The sequence below is a fragment of the Artemia franciscana genome, chromosome 11, assembly GCF_032884065.1.
Source record: "Artemia franciscana chromosome 11, ASM3288406v1, whole genome shotgun sequence".
NCBI classification, from domain to species: domain Eukaryota; kingdom Metazoa; phylum Arthropoda; class Branchiopoda; order Anostraca; family Artemiidae; genus Artemia; species Artemia franciscana.
This window is the reverse complement of record NC_088873.1, coordinates 32,489,556-32,510,299: the sequence shown is the minus strand read 5'-3', so window position 1 is coordinate 32,510,299 and position 20,744 is coordinate 32,489,556. Positions and strand designations below refer to the sequence as shown.

Here is a 20,744-nt window from a genome sequence, read left to right as displayed (position 1 = left end):
CTTTGTGGTTGTTTAGTTTTGAACTAGACTACAGAATCTACGGTGTAAGTAGATGATATGTAAAGTGATTATATTCTTTTAGGGTTGGGGCATTGGCATGGAATGGAGATATGCTCTCATCTGGATCTAGAGATCGAAGTATATTACAAAGGGATACAAGAATAAGTCCACAGTTTACTGAAAGAAGACTTGCAGCTCATAGACAAGAGGTAAGAACTTACCTTTATAATCTATGCGTATTTTGTACAATTTTTTATGAAAATTTTTGCATTAATAAGAAAGAACGCTCATATAACCTATTTCCCTGCAAGATAAAGTCGAAAATTGAGTTTGATAAAATCACTCCATTTCGAGCACTCGTAAACAGTTAAAATTCCTGTTAAAAGGATGTGGAAAAATGGACATTTTTAAGAAGGGTAGCCTACTTCTCTGTTATAGCACCGACCACTCAAGAAGTGATGTTAGGTTAATCCTAATGAGACATACCTAAGTATGATAAAAATATAATATTTTAGAAATAAATCTGGGCTATATATCTGCACATTATGGGGGGGGGGAGGGTAAAGTGTAGTGGGTTGGCGTGCACATTGTGTTAGATACAATTATTCTGCATAGTCTGAAGTAAGAATTGTTTCCTATCATCACACTGTCAAAGTACTTTACCCCCCCCCCCAATGTGCAAATATATAGCCCAGATTATAGGTATATTTTCGTCTTTTCTGTCATTTTTCTTTGTCTTGTCTCACGCTAAGCGGAAAGAAACTAGATAAAGACACCGGTTCTACAGTGGGTCAATGGATGAACAGCTGAAGTGGTCGGCGTTGTTCAGAAAAGTACCAAAAGAAGATTTTTCTAAGTGCTTGAAACGACATTGTAGCTGCGGAAGGAGAGTCTGTTGATGTTGTACAGAAAAGTAGGGGAGTGGGACGACTATTTGTGCCTTAGGCCGAAAATCGTCTTTTGTTTTATTGGAATTACTTCTCGTAGACTGTCTTACCATTTCTCGAAATCAATTGACACCCCCCTCCCGAATCTCATGTTGAGATACACATTGCATCCCTGCTTGGGCTTATCGCAGGAAATTGTATCTCCAATGTCAACCACTAAGACTGAGCATTACTTTCCTCCTTGTTCATGTCAAATAGTTGAACTTTTTTCAACTATTAGCTCACACAAGTCAGTTTGAATAGATTTGCATACCTTATCAGGGAGTTAATAAATAATTCTTAGAGCAAATGCATGCATGTCATGTGCAGTATTGTCAATGAAACATGAATGATTGATCAGGTTTGATCGTTCAACTCATTATAAAAACACCTCCAAGACACACACTATGGGGTATGTCTATAGGATTAGATATGCTTTTAGCATACTGTGAACCTGCCCATTTTAAAAAGATGTAATATTTAAAAATCTGATGATTACCTGAGAAATAGTCGCTTATCTAATTGAGTAAATATAACGTAGTCAGAGCCTTTTTTGGGAGGGCTCATTGTATGTATCTGCCTACTCAATATGGATGAAAGCTTTTAGCTTCTAATAGCTATTAGTTGAGGTGTGGTGATTCGCCATTTATTGAAGGGAGTATTAATTTGGAGGAGGAATTATAGGCTTGGTTCTCTTTTCTTTTTACTACCATCAATGGCCTTTGTAGCGATGATTTACGTTTTGAAACTCCTTCTCTTGTCAAGAGTTCGTGTTTCGTTAATTGGAACTTTTTTTAATTATGTATTTTAGGTTACTGACTGATAATTTATTGTCCAATGTTTCTATGTTGATGATATTTAAAGATAAATTATGTTTTTTTTTCAATTTTGCCTACTATACTATCGTTGAAAATTGTCTAAGACGTATTCTTTGTCAAATTCCAAATCACCCAGTTCATAAGGCAGTAACTTGAAATTATCGGAGCGAACTTCTTTATCAGAAGCATTGCTCATTCTGTGAATACTAAAAAGAAGAGAAACTCCAGACAATTAAATGATGAAAAGAAGAAAAAAGTCAACTAAAGATAATCAAGCATTGAAATACATCGCCTATAGAAAAATAAAAGGTCTTAAGTAAATTATTGCCTTTCCAAAAAAAGGATCATTCAAGCCGATATAATTTGACACAGTTACGACAGATTTCTATTTAATTTTGACACCTTAAAATTGTGCTTTAAGCCTCAAAATTTCCCTTGTAATCACATAGTATTTTCAGTCAGGAGATTCCATGAAAATTGAAGGACGCCAAACTTATAGGACTGACAACAAGGTCGTATCTAGGGGGTAGGGGTTTGAACAAAAATGCAATTAAACAATTTTTGATGCGTTTTCAAAGTAATTTTTGTGTATCTAGAGCATCACTTTCAAAGACAAACATTTTACCAAGATTCATTCCTAGACTATTATTCTAATAAGTTGCATAAGTTTAGAATGATAAATTAGACTATTCTAGTCTATTTATAAGTCTTTTTTTCTTTTTTTTTTAATTACGAGACACCACTGCAAAGATTCGTCAAAATTGTGTTTATTTACCGAACTTACATAGCTTGAATATTATAATTGAACTTATTAGAACCTCGTCTCGCAATTAGGCTCGTAGATTGCACCATAGAAAAGGTTGCACTAGCGAAAAACATACAGTGCATGGAATAGAAAGAGGAGAAAAGTTTTAAATGCAGTATAATACCAATATTAGGTAACTAATATGCAGTTAATTACCTGAATATCTCTGTTAAGTTTTAAAAATTCAATAAATACGGACCCCGAAATGCTGATTATTAGGTTTGAACGAGGGTCAGTGACGTAACTTCACCGACGTAACTTCAGTGACGTAACGAGGGTCAGTGACGTAAGCAGCAGAGTCAACCTAGCTGTAAATGGGTGCCTGGAGAAAGCTAGGGAAGGTAAACAGGAAGGGAGGGTTTGTGAAAGCAAAGGGTGGCTGACCCCTGACTCCCATCTCACTTCCTGGCTGAAGGGCGATTAAACGGAGATCAGCACCGCCGGTAGGGATTGTAAAATCCAATGCCATATTCTTTGCCTTTTTTTCCAAATACCAAACAACCTTGTTCATTCAATTAGCCTATTCAAAAGAATCATTCTTTTCACCCATGGTAGTAACCTATCAGTTGGTGTTCTATTTTTGCAGCGAGCATGAACTATGTATAGACTGGAAATATAAATAAGATTTGTCTTGTTGCTACCTCACCTCCAAGCAGATGAGGAGGCTTTGACGTAAGTCGGGGGAGGGGGCAAAAGTCCCCCTAGATTTAGAAAATACTTTTTTTTTTGTCAATTCTTCGATGAAAAACGTTTTATTTGGAATATTCATTGCAAGAAATTGAGCAAACGACAAATTTGCCCCCCTCCCCCTAGATTTTGAAAAGCACGTTTGCCCACTTCCCTACATTTTGACGTGCACTTTGTCCCTCTCCCTAAATTTTTGTGAACTTTGTTTTCAACAGTTTTTTACTGTTTTAAAAAGAAGAGTTGAGAGAAAGAGTCAAAGTTTAGCGTAAAGAGCGGGGCGTTGATGAGGAAGCAGCCCCTTTCATATACGAAGTAATTTCTGTTCGTTTTAAGTTTTAATGTCGCTCCTTACTTTCAGTTGAAAAAAACTTGTTTTTTTTATTTAATTCTCTCAAGGAATTATAGGATGACATGTGATAACACGTACGTTTTCTCGCTTAGGAATGGTAGGATGACATTGGATAAGATACTTGTGTTCTCTTCCTAAGGGATGATTGAAAATCTTGGGTAACACCTGTGTTCTTTTCCTAAGGAGTGGTGGGATGACATTGGTGTTCATAAGGAACGATTAGATAACAGTGAATCCGCTTTAGCAAAATATTCAGGAACATAATCACAATTTTTAAGATTACTATTCTGAGCATCGTTAATATTTGTGATTAAAAAAAGAAGCACTGTCGGCCAAATTTCACGAACCTGAACTAGTTTTCCTGGAAATGGGTGTACTTTCAAGAAAGTAAGCTTGTCAACAACTCTAGAGAAAATTGGTGATACAGATTAAACCATTTCCCTATTGTTTTCTTTGTCATACGGTGTAAGGAACTTGAATCCCTATGCCCTAGTTAAACAATGTTGTGTGCTTATGACAATGGATACCAGTTTATAACATGGGTGCCTATAGGAGAGGGGACAGGGGGGCATTCCCCCTAGCTGAATAGCGCTACCTTATATTTTTATACTTTTGTTTTGAGATTTATGTTATACAGCATTGGAAGTGCCGATTAGATCAGGTAAGCCCCCCCTAAAATCTAGCTTATGGGCGCCCATTGTTTTTTAAAATATGGGGGGGGGCAAATTTTACTTTTCCAAGTCTAGGTGGAGAGGGGGGTTGTTTTTTTTTTTCAATGAGAATACCTAAAGAGTATTTTTCAGTGAAGATACAAAATCAGATATTTTTTTTTTAAATATAGAGGGACAAATCCCCCATCCCATTGACACAACTGCTCTATAGCAATACAAATTAGTCTTTTTTCTTCTCGCGTGTTTGGTGGCATTTTATTTCATATTTTTTACTCTGCAAAGTTGAATTTGTTTAACTTTAGTGCGAATTTGGAATACTCTATCACAGTGACGAATCTAGAGAAAAATCTTGGGGGGGGGGATGTGACAAGGGCATCAATAAGCAAAGTGTTTGGAGGGTCAATTTGACAAAGGTGACAATAATTGACCAAATTGACAAATTTGTTCCAAAAAAAGAGTGAAAAGAGAAAGAAAACAGGGAAAGAGGGCGCTAGAAATTTTTTTGGGGGAGAGGGTGCCCCCACGGCCCCTGGATCCACCAGTGCTCTATCAGGATTAATAAGTTAATGGAGACAAATAAACACAGATTTCAATTGAATACACGTAGTTCCGTCAGTTTCACCTGCTATGCTATGTAGGGGAGCAGTGCGGACCATTTTTATCAGTGCAAAATAAACATAGCGTATTTGAGTACGTATGTGCATTAAAATCAACTTGGTGTACTCGGATGAAAAAGTTGAGAAGGGCTAATTGAAAAAAAAAAAAACACACACAAAAAAACCAAGACAGATAGTCTGAGTGAGAGGCAAAGCTGGCATAGGTCTTTTTCAGAATTGCATGAAATTTTGAATAATAAGGGGAATATGCTTTTGGGCCGATGTTCACGCATCGAAAATAAAAATGAAAATAATTATATCTGTAAACAATGATGATATTCTTTATGATAGTGCTCTTTTTGATTTAATTTCCATGGATTTCGACTTAAATTTTCCAGTTAAAATGTGTCCCATAATGTAATGTGAATAATAAAGGAATATGCTTTTGGACCTAAGTTCACACATTAAAGATGAAAATTAAATGATTATCCAATTTCATTAAATATCATTAAAGGATATTTGTGAACAATGATTATATTCTTTATAATAGTGCTCTTTTTTTCCAGTGTAGAAGGTTAAACCACTTTTGATTTTCTTTTTTATTTTCCTAGCCACTTTATCTTGTCAGATTCAGTACCAAAAACCAAATTGTTCGTTGGTTAAAAAAGTTCTTTTAATTTATTTCCAACTTAGTCTCAATTAGACTCATTTAATGTATTTATCTAGCATTGCCTAATTAGTCTGCCTTCGTATCATTAGCCTTTTCCCGGCCATTTATAATCAATCAGTATGTTCGGTTTTAAATTTACGATATTCTTTTGTTTGTGTTTATTACTCATCGCCGCAAAAGGTAGTGGCCATTATGCTCACTCATAAGCCCTTGATCATCAGGTTGAACACGTGCTTTTAGGATGTGCCGACATTTTGGGGTTTTTCGTTGTTTGTTTAATGTTATGAAATGATTCATAACTTACGCTTTAAGAGCCATATGGACGTCTTAGAGGTATATGAGGCTTTTAGAAGACGGTTTACTTGAACTATCCGATTCTAAAAATGAAACCCTTCGATTGGGTAATATTCTTGACTTATTTTCCTGAAGTATGTTTTTTTTTGGCTTTTATGTGGTGTTTTTATGACAGATTCGGTTATATTACGATTATTGCTGTTAGTTAAAGGCTCATAATTATTGTTATTGGCAACAAATAGTACTTTTGTATTTCTATTATATTTCTTTTATATTATATTCAATAATACTCAAAATATTTCTTTCTACTGCAATCATACTGAAAAAAAAACGCGGGCAAACTTCCGTGTTCAGCATCATCTCAGGACTTCAATAATGATACTTATGTAAACATATTTATATAACGTGTAATATATAGCATACTCATTTGATATGCTCTCTCTCTCTTTTTTTTTTAATCACGAGCTTATGAAGCCAAATGGATAAGGTGCTGACGAGGGACCTTGTTTCTTCCCTTTAAGGCTGAAAGCAAGCTGATGGAAGCCTCAGTGGAGCTTCTGAAATGTTAAAATTTAAATGGAAAAATATCTTTATATCTGCTTCGGTTACAATCACAGGCAAACCACAACGCTTATATTGAACTTTTTATACAAAGTTTACAAAGATAATTCAGGCTTCAAACTTTCAAGCTTGTATGATATAAAATTTAATTTAACGCGACACAAGCTTTTTTCGAGGGAAACAATATTTGCCTTCCCCTTGAAGAATCCCTTATAAGTGTTATCATAATCAGGAACAGGGGGGTAGTTTGAGGGGGGGGGAGGGCATTCGCCATCTCAATAATGCGGAGAAAAAATATTATATATCCCATGCCCCTTGACTAACCGAATTTGGAGCCCTCTTGGGGTTCGTTTCCCAATAATTTGGAGAAAAAATTATTATGTAGCCCCTAATCATTGACTATCCGGATATGGAACCCTCTCCCCCCCCAATAAAAATTCTGGAGCTACGTCCCTGATCATAATGCAAAGACCAAACCCATAGCTGTAATAGATTTCTGTTAGGTTTCATCATCCACGTCTAGTGTCAGTTCAAATAAAACGTTTGAATAGTAAATTAGCCATTTGGCTAATTTACTATTCAAATTGATTTAATTCTATAATGATGTTTGTTTTGACAGGTTTGTGGGCTGAAATGGTCACCTGACAATCAATATTTAGCCTCCGGTGGCAACGACAATAAGCTGTTTGTTTGGAGTTTACATTCTCTACAGCCAGTGCAAACTTACACTGAACATATTGCAGCTGTTAAAGGTAAGTCATTTTTAGACTGAACGCCATTTATTTATTTTGAAAAGTTAAAGCGAATATATATTTTTTACATCTCAATAAAATAGTATGCGCTTGAGGCAAAGGCCCATCCAGGATTTTTGTCGGGTTGGGGGCTATTTTTGGGAGAGGTTTTACAAAAGAGACTTTTAAAAACGCATCCAAAAATAGATTATATAGATTTTTACATTTTTACGTAACAAATTTTACATAAAAATTTAAAGCAGATATTATTTTTTTTATACATCTCATCATAATAGTGTGCGCTTGAGGCAAGGACTTATCCAGGATTTTCTTTTCGGAGGGGGGGTATTTTTTCGGAGAGGTTTTACAAAAAGGTTTAAAAATACATCAAACATTTATTTATATGCATTTTGTTACGTTTTTACGAATTGGACCTAAATTCCCGAGTTTGTGTTTAGAAATGCGATACCCCCTTCTGGATATGGCCTTGACTTGAGGATAAATCAAATTAGACATTCAACCTTATTAGGTGTACCGACCATAAACAAATCAAAATATATTCCCTGGAATAAACAAGTATTTAGTCAGGATAATGTCAAGTTTGAATATTTCTTGTTAAATGATAAAAATAATTTCCTTTTAAGTAGGATGCATGAATTACTCTTCCAATCGATAATTCACCATTATATATGATTGAATCAGTCTTTCCTGTAAGAACATAAGGAAGTGGGTGAAAGTTTTTCTGTGGGCACTATCTTTCCACTCACTATTTTGCGATTTCTTGTTTTTTCAAAATATATGAAAAGTTTTCGCCTTGTTACGTAATTTGTCGAAATATGACTATCACTATCTCCTTGAAAAGTAAAATGATAGTCGTATAGTTGATCTACTCCATAAAAGAACTCACAAAAAAAGTGCACCCTCAATTTGTATTATATGTGGTACTTTTAATTTCGCAACTTGCCAAAAAATAATAGTGGTAGTTGCCAAAAAGTGCTTGTTTTACTATTAGGTAAATCTTGAAGGTTACTATTACTACTAGATAGCGGAAAGCGCACGCCATAATGACTATTCTTTAAAAAGGAAATCCTGTCACGATTCTTTTCGGATTTATAATGTAAAAAAAAGAGAATCGAATAAAAGGTTTGAAACGTAATTTGCTTTTGCTCGACTATATTTTAAGGTTATTAGCCTCCTGCGTGTTCATGTTTTTTTTAGATTCAATATTGTTTGAAGGTACTGTTTTATTTTGGTTGTTCTACTCTTTCACGATTTATTTCTGAGAAAATGTGTTAGAAATTGTGAGCAGATATTTATTAGGCCTATCCTCCGGTCGAATTTGGCAAGGCTTGTTAACTTCCTAATAAGTAGGAGAAACTGACCAAGTTTGGGACAAAAAAACTTTGTATCTCTTGGTCTAAAATTTCCTAGCTTAATTTTGTGCATTGTAAACCTAAACTGGGTTGCACTATTCTTCTGTTCAACTAATTATATATAAAATCTGTCATTTTGTGTGAGTTGTTTATGCGCTTTGGGGCAAATCCGCCGCCACACGGCAATGTGTTGTCAGAAACCAGGAGGTTGCATACATAGCTTTTTTTGTAATTTTAAACCGATTGACTAGTCCTAGAATATGTCGTCAATAACTTTTTGGCCCTGCTCGAACTAACATTCCAGTTGCGGCACAAAATAGCACTTAGATGTGGAGTGGTGTCTTTTTGTTTAATAAAGGCACCAGAATTTTCATTTTCTGTTCGAATGAAACTCTTCTGAATATTCAATGACAACTCCTTCGATAAAGAAAAAACTGTTTTATGTTCAGTCAATAAAAATACGAAATTCCTATTTTCGTTGATAGAGGGTTAAACCTGTACTTCTAGGTTTCTCGTACTTGTTGAATCTGAAGATATGAAAACATTCATAAATGCTTCTTGGTGAAAAAAAAATATAGATGTGGGAGATAGAGTTGACAAAATGGGCCAAAACGAGTCAGAAAGGCCCCCTACCCCTGGAAATGAATTAATGGGTATTATTGTTGGTATGTTTATGCGATTACCTGCTCACAATATGTTTGTGAGCTAGGAGAAATTATCAGACTAATCTCCATGTCCTACTACCGATTTTCTCTAGTTTACATCAAGCTAACAATCTTGCATGAAACAATGGCCCTGGAATAGCATTTGGTTGAGGCTCAGGGTCCTTGACCATTTAGCGACTAAAACATTCATAAAATGGGTATTAGAGAAGAAAAAAATGAAACTGGGAGGTAGAGTTGAGAAAATAGACCAAAACGAGTTAGAAAGGCCTCCTACGCCCTAGAATAGAATTAATGGGTATTGATGTTGGCGTGTTTGTGAGATAACCTGCGGTTCTTTATCCCAATACGTAGAAAAACAATAAAAAAAATCGCATTCATTCCTAAATAACCTTGAATAGGAGTTGCATATCCTGATGGCAAATAAGCTACTTATATTTAACGTTTCTGGTTTCTAATTCTACTGAGAGTATAATGACATCCAGTTTTATGGCTTTCCTAAGAGCTTTTGGAGCTCAGATTACGCTCATTTCTTTTCAACGGTTTAACAGGTGTGAAAATGCTTTTTTGCAAATCAGATTTTGAAATTGACCAAAATGGTACAGTTAGCCCTTTTTCAAGGACTTAGAGCTATAAATTGCAATGTAATTTTAGTACAATTAGCTCAGCTGCATTTTTTTTTCATTTGATCCTGAAAAATAGATTCAATGTCACTTCTATGCATAAAGTTCATAAGAGACATTTTATAACCTTACTAGATAGTAGATACCATAAAAATATCCGTTAATAATTTTTTTCAATCGAATCTTGAAATTCCCGGCACTTGGCGGTTATTGGAAACATTCAAAAATTATGCCCAGGTTGTATTTCAGAAAATCAGTTTCATAGCTACAAAAACAAGTGAGAGATGATGCAATGCAGTGGACTTAGAACGCAATGGACTTGTATAATTTGAGCTATATATTTGTACATTAGGGGTGGGGTGATGTTGGTTAGGCTAGGTTGGTTGGGTTTCCATAATTTTATTTCTAAAGTATTATTCTATCATCATGTTTTGTTATATTTCGTTAGGATTAACCTAACTTCACTTATTGGGTGTGTTTCCAAAAACCGATAAGTACAAAATTCCCTAATCCGATCCATATAGCTGATACCGCGCCATTCAGGCATGTAAACTGGAATTTACTAGTGTTGGGGGGGATTGAAAAATGGCAACTACGCAAAAAAAGAAGGCTTTTATACGAAAAACAAAGAAAGTTATTGGGAAGAGTTGTAATCAATTCGATGTTTCAAAAGGTAGGGCTTCAATGCTTCCACTTCTTTGCACGTGTCTTACTACATTTCCACAAAAATTTGAAAAGGGGGACATCAATTCACCTTAGATGTTTTTGTGACCCAACATCTGTTCAATAAATTTCAAGAGTAGATCATTACATACAAATATTTACGGTAATTCTCTCGTCGGGGAACCCGCAGAATCTAGGTATATTCCCACATAATTCCATAAAGTTTACCATCAATGTCAGAGGTACCTGCATAACTCTTTTTTTCTATTATAAAACATGGTTACGTTTTGTTAAACCGTCCATGAAATGAGGGAACAATCACAGTCGTTGCTGATATACTTATTTACACTAAGTCTAACTTAATTTTGTTATTTTGTTTAAGGCTGTTCGTGTTCTAACAATATCCATATATTTAGTTTATGTTTCTTGTATGCTTTTAAAGCCCTGGTGTAGCCTATCTATTTCCGGTAAAGTGAAGTAGCTGATTGGTTGAGAAAAGTGTTTAAGGCCTCTAGTTTTCTACTCTAGATGTTTAAATATTCATTCAGTGGCGTAGCCAAGGGGAGGGTCTGGGGTTAACACTCAGTTACACCCCCTCTTGAAATATAAAAATATTTGTAAAAAAATTACTTTTTGATAATACTACGGCTATAAACGTACTCCCTTCTTTGTTTTTTTCTCAATTATTTGTAGTCGTGTGGTACTTACATGTTATCACGACCACACTCAAGAAGCTTGATTTGTTTTAAACCGGTTTTTCTGTGTTAACTCTCAGATAATCAGCTTAGCCAGAGTGACATAAACTACTATACAGGTATATTTTAATTAAATATTTAATATATAGAGGTTAGGTTAGGTATTTAATGTATGCGTTCTGGGTGGCCTGATTTCCATAATTCTCTGGTGTAGTTTCCATAATTTTGTTGCTAAGGTATTACATTTTCATGACATTTAGGTATATTCCATATGATTAACCTAACTTCACTTCTTAAGTGAGGCATGGATAACACTTAAGTACCGTCGGTGTTATATATTTTTGTGTATAATAACAATTTTTACCAGTTATTTTTCATCATGTTCTCTTTGTGTGTTGATTGGTTATAAAATATTTCATTCATTCGTTAGTTGAGCCTCTTCTTTAAGAAATGTGAATACGTTCTGCAGTGAAATAATAACTATACTAGCATCACACTTTTATCCTGGTTCGTCTCCTACAGCAAAACATATCTAATGTGAGTTTGAGGGGCTCAAAATTGAAGTATAAAAATGAAAGTCCTGTGCTAAGTTTAATTTGAACTACTTGCTAATTGTATTTTTATCATCTTCAGAACTGCATGAGAAAATGAAGCAAATTCTAGAATTAGTCTTTATTTACCAATTAAAAAAGTTATGTATGCTGCCAGATTAGCAATCTCTATTGTATTAAATCTGTGTTTTTGTTACTTGATTAGAATTCGTAGAGACGGTATCTGTGGAATTACGCTAAGTGTGGCTTTAAAATCTGAGTATTTTGGCAATCCACCTTTGGCCAAACGAAAAACAGGACGTCGCAGGAATTTGATTGAAAGAGGCTGTAAGAATGAATAAAAAGAAAGGGATATTCATCAGAGGGGGCAAATAGTGAAGCTTTTTTGGCAGGGGGGTGGTGGTGGAAAAGAAAACTAAAAACACAAAAATTTGGGGGGTGGGCTCGAACCCCCTACCCCTCCCATGGATACGACCTTGGCAGCGATGATGTTTGTGTATTTAAATGGTAAATTCCTTTGTTCAATTTATTTTGCTGGACCATTTTGTTTTTTTCATCAATATGCACTTTATCATTATTTATTTTGAATAAATAACGAATGTTTTGAACTCTGAAAACAGTGATTCAATAGAAAGCAAGAATGATCCGTGTTTTTCCCTCTCGTGTATCGATGATTGAGCGGAGATAAACTAGGGTTGGTTTATCAATCAATTCCGCATTACTTTGCTCTCTCTTTCTCCGTTATGCTTATTTGTCGATCGTTTTGGAATACTCTGTTCACCCAACATATATTAGTGACACAAAGAATCCCTGTTCGTTGGAAAGATTTTGTTACGCCTTGTAAAAATCTGTTTTTGGAGGAAACGTATCTATCTGACCCTATGGCTACTACTTTTTTCCTGTACGCGATAATGACGAAGAGGACAATAAAGAAGACACATAAAGTGTGTCTAAAATGTTTTTTAACTTTTAAAAAAGCATATTGGCCTGCAAACTATTCCAATTCCCCTAGGTTAAACTCTGCGTAATCTATAGCAAGTAATTCCATAGTAACTTCTCTACGGGACTAACCTCTGATTTGCATTTAAACTATTTCGCTGCTGTTTTTTTTTTTTTTTTTATTTAAGTGGCCTAGTAATTGTGTTCAAAGCTGAATTCATAAGTAATATGATTTGCCATTCATTATTCTGGTGTTGGACCACACATTCTCTAAGGTCAGAGTAAAGGTTTTCCTGTATGATGCAAGACACTCACATTGACAGAGCTGAAAAAAGATGTCCCATGAACATAGTAATGGAGTTATTGATGGCTTTTCTTTTTAAATCGTCATATCATCTTAGGCTTTTGTTCTGTCATATATTTATATCCCATTGATCGATTGATTTTGCTCTTTAATGATTTTATTCATTGCACCAAAGGCTTAGGGCCAATTGTTTCTTGTTTCTTTTTTATATATAGAATTTTGATCATGACTCTTGGTTCATTGTAGAATAATCCCTCTAAGTCTCGCTAAAATCGAAGAGTTACTACAATCATATTGACGTTGTTATGCCTAAACGAAGATGTAAAACATTTCTGTCACTCCCCTTTTCTTCCTATATTAATGTTAAAATAATCCCATTCTCTTTGAAAATGACATGAATATAAGGACTATCACATCAGTTTTTCCAAGAGAGAGAGCGAAAGATACTTTTTTTTGCATGTTTTCTGATTTTCTAAGGGAAAGGATAAAATTCCTTTATCCTCTCCCCTCTGTGGTCGCTCTTCCATGGTGAAATATAAAATAAAAAATGTATTAACACCTTTCTGAGATGTAAAGTTAAATTGCACATATTTTATATAGATTAATAGAAATGAGCTTCTGTTAAATTTTAAGCCACAGACCGATAAGAGGGGAAACTCAAGCTTCTATGACGCTTTTGCGATGAAAACATCCTTCATTTAAATTGAAGGTTTTTTCGTTTCTTTTGGTCCAGTCCGAAATTTTCTGAAAGTAAGCAGATAGGGTATTTGAAGCTTTTTGGGGTATGAGATAGTTAGTCTAGGTTTACAGAACTTTGGGTTGTTAAACAATAATAACCAGAAATGTATACATTGTTTATTCTTTTGGCAAAATTGGTTCTTTTATCTTCAGCACGGCAACGAAGATGTAAAGAGAGAGATTAAAAAACTAGTGTTCTTATTTAGGTTTATCTTATTTACTAAATGATTTTTCTGGGTTTACTCCCTTAGGGAAAGACTTGAGTTTCTTCTCAGAGTTCCTTACACTCTTTATTCTAAAGGAGGCCCTAGACGGTCAATCATTTTGATCAAAAGTTTCAGTCAATCGATTGACGTGTGCTTCAATCAATCCTCAATCGACCCTTCAATCTCGACCAAAGCTAATGTAACACACTGCTTTTGATGAAAATGATTGAATCATTCAAACTTTCTATCAATCGCCGTCAGCGCTTGACTCAAGCGTCAAACAGGCTCCTAGACGGTCAATCCTGCTTGAGCCAATCATTTGACGGAAGCTTTTGATCAAAATGATTGACCGTCTAGGGCCTCCTTAATTTGGGAAGCTATGACGTTTTTGGCACGACATCATCGCTACGAAGACTAAAGGTTCCCCCCCCCCAACAAGTCGTTTATTAGCTGTAAAATCGCGAAAGACCAAAGGTAAGCCTGCTTCAAAAAAAGCTAGTGATAATTTTACCGGTGAATAACGAGTGAAAAAGAAAGTTATTTGTAAATTGACCACGCTTGCATTGATATAATCAATTTCAATGTATAAACGAGTGTTAGTAATTGGCCTCAGTATTTCTCTTACAAACTTCAAAAATACTGTTCGTTCTTTAAGTATATGATAGCAACATAAAAAAAAAGTCAAAATTGGAAGAAAATAGCAACAATGTGTATAGTAATTTAAATTGGGTTCCAAAATCACAAGCCAAAAATGCTTTCCTATAACAGACTGAATTGTCTCTCCAAGTCCAGCCAATTCTTGTCTTCTAACGAATAACGGTCCTGCAGCTTTCCACTAGTCGCGTACAGTGGAAATAAACTATGGAAAGCCAAGGTAGCCTTGCTTTCGAGCTCGTGAAAAATTTTTAATCATATTTGTTGGGAAGGTAGATGGTAGGCATGGCTTAAGTGTACTTGAAGCTTTCTGCTGCATTGGTAATTCTTCTTATTCGTCTTTACCCAAGTACGCCATTTTAGCTTAGGATGACCCCCTCCCCCTCCCCATACAGAAAATGACATAAACTAAGCGTTCAGATTCTGATGGATTGATTTATAGACAAATATGTAAATTCTTACCAAGGAGTGACATTTCACGGAATTATGGGGGAGGGGACAGCAATTTGTTTCTGGTTTTACAAATTTATTTATCTAAGTATGGAGGTGGAGGTAATTGACTCTCCCACAATCGCTGCTCTTGTATGTACCGAATATGCATAAGGCTAAGATTACTGCCAGTTACCTGACTCAAGTACACCATTTTAGCTTGGGATGAACCCCCTCCCCATACAGAAAAAGACATAAATTAGAAGTTCAGATTTTGATGGGTTGATCTATAGACAAATATGTTTTAAACACATACAAATATATGCATATAACAAATACATATACAATATACATGTTATACAACACACAATATACATATATACATCGACAATATACATACAATATATATATATATATATATATATATATATATATATATATATATATATATATATATATATATATATATATATACAATATAACATATACAAGTATAAACATATACAAATATTTAATTCAAAACTAAAATAGTTCAAGCCCAATTACGCACTCGAACTTAGAAAAAGCAATGTGACCAAAGAGGTAAAATTCGAACATTTTTTACAATTGGCAAATACGGTCATTTCAAAAATGTGAAATGTCAGTATATGAATGACACGTATCAACAAACTTTTCTTTTACAGCCTTGTCTGTTCCTCCAGGACAATTTTTAAATTCTTTTGATTTGAAACTCCTTTCAGTTTTAGAAAATCAAAAACTCGTTTCATGTAATGAAACTCCTTTCATTATATGTATAGATGAGTGATTTTCTGCACCTTGTTAGGGGGTTGATTTTCTGTACCTTGCTCTTGTCGGTGTGCCACTGATTGCTTATTTTTGCACCATTTTCCTGTCCCCACTTTTACAAGATGAAAACTTTACATAGGGTGAGTCTATTCTCTGCAGTTAGTCATATTATACCCACATCGAAAAAAAAAACAACAACAAAAAAACGAAAAACAAAAAGCCTTTCGAACCGTAGGGTCCCTACTCTCGTTTTGAAAATATCTTGTCATCTCCCCTCTTAGAGATATTTTTATGGTCACGTTTTTTCAAACTCCGTGTTATGCTCTATTCTTGCTAATAAATTAAGCTCCTTTTCGTCTTCCCTCCCTTCATCTTTTCAACCTACTATTTTGTGATTAATAACTTTGAGCTATTACATATCATTCATCATCTTCCCTCGAATTTGCACGTGCTACCATTCATCCATGCTCACTCTTACTATGGTTTATAATTAGATTACTTCAATTAATTGGTACCTTGTAGGAGGTCTGCTAATAGTAATTGCCTTCTGGTATCACAACAGCTTTGTAGCTTTATGCCTGTACGATCAAATACTATTAAACAAACCCCAGGTTAGATAGTTTATTGTTTTTGTTTCAGGCCGGAATTTATTTTGGCAGGGGGGTAAAGTAATCAAGGCTGCAAAAAGATTGGAGGAGGGTACATATGTATTATACCGCCAACACTCAAGAAGTGAAGTTAAGTTAATCCTAATGAAAAATACCAAAACAAAAGGAAAATAATACTTTAGAAATAAATTTGGGCTATATATTTGCACATTAGGGGGGTATGGGCACCCTAACCTAATTCCAATATGTTCTGTCACCCGCCCCTTGTTTTCCACTGAACAGAAGCTAATTATTTCTTACTGGAGACAGATAAAATCGGTTTGTTCTCGAGTTTTTTCGGAGATTTACTACATAAACACCGAGAGAGTTATAATAATAACTATCGGTAATTGCACCAACAAGGATAGGACTTGTTCTATTTTGGTTTTGTGAAATTGTTGGGAGTCTCCTCTCTGACATAAGGGTCTCGTTTCCATCCATATCCCTGGTTGGGTAAATCTGCCTGCGCGGCTTCGTACTTTTAACGGAACGAACCTTTCGAGAGCTTGTTGAATCATAACGGTGACAGTGGTTGGCATTGCTGGCAAGACCATATCTAGGGGTGTGGATGTTATCGGGTTTACCCTCCCTCCGAAATTTTTGTTCGACTGGTACAAAATTAACAAAAATGCATATAAACAAATTTTTGTACTTATGTGTTATCCCGTCCACACTCAAAAAGTGAAGTTAGATTAATTATACTGAAATATACCAAAATCTGATGAAAATATAATACTTTAGTAACAAAATTATGGAAACTACAACAAAGAATTATAAAAAAAAGCAGGCCGCTTAGAACGCATTATATCAAATGCCTAACCAACTCCATATGTTAAATTTTTAATTAAAATATAGCAACTAAGTCTTTGAGGATGACGAGACCCCCATAGTCCTCGGGGGAAGGGTTGCACTCTCTGAACTTTTCCCATTGTTCACATATAGTATTGCTTATTGGGAAATATATAGTTTTTCAAGGGGGGTTTTTATAGTGGGGGGGGGGGTACATGGGAGGATCTTTTAATGGATTAATTTTTCGTGGAGAAAAAATTAATCGAAGGAAGGGAATTTTCCTTCGAGGGGACCCGGGTTTCCCAGCGTTATAAAAAAAAATATCAGAAATTAAACAAAAACAAGTTTCTTCAACTGAAAGTAAGGAACAACAATAAAACTTAAAACAAAGAGATATTATGACGTATGTGAGGGAGGTCGTCCACTCCTCAATACCTTACTCTTTACACTAAAGTATTTTTTTTTTTAGAAATTTTAAGAGGTCGTTATTATAACTAAACGGCCTTTGTGATTCAGGAGTTTTTCGTACATATGTTTTAAGTTTTAATGTTGCTTCTTTCTTTCAGTTGAAAAAACTAGTTTTTTTTTACTCAATTCGACTCAAGGAATTACTCTTATAAGTTCCATAATCTTAATCTGACTTTTTTAACAGGCAAAAAAGTGGAGATCGTTCTCATCATTTTTATATTCTTAAAGATTGCGTCGGTAGAGATGTCTCTTATGTCTCCGCTATGAAAACGACAGGTGAAGAGTTATTGCTTCTACACTTAAAAAAAAAAAGTCTATAGGACAGTTGATTTTTGCTAAGTGTGATTTTCTTGAAATCTATTGACGTTAAATATTGACGGCCATTTTTTTTCAAAAAAAAAAAAAGTTCCCAAGAGACAAAACCTAGCAACAATAACTCATCCCAGTGGCGTGAAAATTTTCTTTTTTCTTCACTCTTGTATTGACACTTGTTCTTCCCGTAGGCTATAAGTGTTGATGGCATAATCGGCGTTGCAATATTTCTGTTGGTTCTGAAGTTGAAGCAGACATTTAATTTCATTGAATCTTCGCTCGTTCGGGTTTGCTTATTTCATTCCAGCCTATTGTAACTTTCCATTAGGTAGCTTTAAGCCCCAAAGCAACTTTAAATTTCCAAAGCTTTACGCGACACAAGCATCTTAACTAGTAGTAAGAAATTTCTATTCCGTTACTTAGTTGGCAAGTATTTTTGTTCCAGTGGGGGGGGGAGGTAAAATAAACTTAACAAAACGCATCAAAAAGCTGTTTATATGCATTTTTGTTACTTTTGTCGATCCGGACAAAATTTCAGGGGGGGGGTTCAAACCCAGTAACCGCCCCTTCCCTGGATACAGCCTTGTTAGTTGGATCTTCAAGAGAATTTGGTATTGCATTTTAAGTCATAAAAAAAAATAAAGAAGATAATTCACGCCATTGAGACCAAGACCAAATATTGCTTCTTGGAACGAATACACTACTTTTTTTTCTTTTTTTTTTATATAAATCTGTTGTACAAAGGGGCTACAGCCAATTATTAGTTATTTATTAAATTTATTATACTTATTAAATTTTTATATTAATATTTTATTAAATTTTTATATGACATAATATTTTATATTAAATTTTGTATAATTATTAAATTTTTATTATATTAATATTTATTGAATTTGTAAATTTATTAGTTTTTTATTTATTAAATAGAGACAAACTTGGATTTGTATTTCATTTTGTATATCATATGACCATCAGACTTTCTACTATGGGTTGTCCCCTTAGTCGTATTTTTCGGGGAAAATACTAATAGTTCCTGTTTTACAACAAGACCTTCGCTATTGATGGTGGGAGTCAATATCCCACCCTAGATTTAAAGTTTGATATAATTAAGAAACGTTGAGGTACATATTTTTTTTAACGTTCCACATTCTAAAACAGAAAAGGAAGAGTAAGTATATAGAACTTCTATAATTTAAAAATGAATTCTCTAAATGAAATATCCCCCAAAAAGTATAGGTGGCACTTGTCTGATTTTTATGTTAATTCAGAATTCCTTTACTCCTTTCCTTTTCTTATTTCTAAGAACAGTAATGCTTTGCATCATAAATACAATTTTTTCTTTTGCTTTTTGTATCCTTTCGATCAGAATATTCATTATGATTCTGGTTCAAAGACAATGTCACCGAAAAATTGCCAAAGAAAATTGTAACTTGACTGACTGTCAAATGACAAATACCTGTATAGGGAAGAAATGATTGGTTTTTGCTTCAACTTATCAAGAAAATTTTCAAATCAGTATTTAAAATTTAAATTATGGAAGACATTTATCCTGCTGATATATCAATAGTATATTGCGTAGATCTTCATGGTTTGACATGTATCCCAGTCTGACAACATCAATTCATAATAGTTAATTGATTAGCTCATATCGTATATGGAAGATTTTAACTGGGCTTTTGTTATGGTTGAAACTTACATTGTATCTTGTTGTAACATCTAGGTTTTTTGACAAGCTCAAATGACTTACAACTTTTTCTATTGCTGATGCTGTTAATTTCTAAATGGTCTTGTTCTCATCCTATAGGTAATTTATCACTTTTCTGATGCAATCATACCAAAGTAAATGCATTTTTGGATTAAATGACGCTTATTGTATTTTTATATCCCTTTTGGATTTCATAGTTGAATATTCCTGTAAAACTTCGCAGCAATATATACGAGTCCTACTATTTTGGTGTATTAATGCCCCTTGACAACATTGTTTGTTTATTGGGAGGGGGGCATTGAGCTCTTCAGTTATGCTGGATTCCATCTGCTCTCAATGTTCACAATACCTTCTCCAAGTCACCTTCTCCATCCATACATACTCCTCCATACTCACCTTCCTCCAAGGCTTAATAATTTGTATTTAGGCCTGGAATATGCTGTTTGCACAATGCATTGATTTGTATAGTAAGGGGAGGTGCTTGAGATCTTGACTTGTTTCGGATAGTGTATCCCAATCCGAACATAGTGTGACATTCTCATATGTTAATCGAACTAATTGATAAACTATTTCATATGAAATTAGTTGTTTACACAAGCTGGTGGTTTCTTCGCCGAAATGTTTCTGGAAAAACTGAAAAAAAAAATTGACTAAAATTTCCGTAAATTTTGAGCTCAACAATGTGTGACAAGTCTACCTTTCTTCGGGGATCTATATATGAGTCCTACTATATGAAATGAGCAATTCTGCGTATTTTGGAGGATATGTTTTTCTTATGTTTCGACCTTTCTAATCAAAATGGGTACATTGAAATGTTGACGTGACTTGCTTTTTGTCCACAATAAGATTCTGGTGATCAAAAACGGCAAGGGGCCGAGGTGCCCTTCAATCACTTTAGATCCTGTAATTGGCCCTAAAACTCGGGAATGAGAGAACCCATTCGAATGAGATCCATCCCAAACTTCTACGACTACTATTTTTTTTCTAAATTTCCATTTTGTACAGTTCCATTTGCGATTGGCACGGGTCACTTTTTGTTTAGAAAATATCAAAAATTTCTGATCTTTGAGTAGTAGTAGATTTACACAGGTA

The 20,744-nt window shown here is 34.6% G+C and overlaps 1 protein-coding gene across 5 annotated transcripts in view; it reads left to right on the top strand.

Moving 5' to 3' along the window:
• The window catches only part of LOC136033101 (fizzy-related protein homolog), a 112,385-nt gene that overhangs the window by 68,091 nt on the left and 23,550 nt on the right, over positions 1 to 20,744 (top strand). For all 5 annotated transcript variants that reach the window (XM_065713710.1, XM_065713713.1, XM_065713712.1 and 2 more), the window contains 2 exons: positions 83 to 209; positions 6,997 to 7,129. In XM_065713710.1, the coding sequence (XP_065569782.1) occupies positions 83 to 209; positions 6,997 to 7,129 (260 nt within the window). The remainder of the gene's footprint in view (positions 1 to 82; positions 210 to 6,996; positions 7,130 to 20,744) is intronic.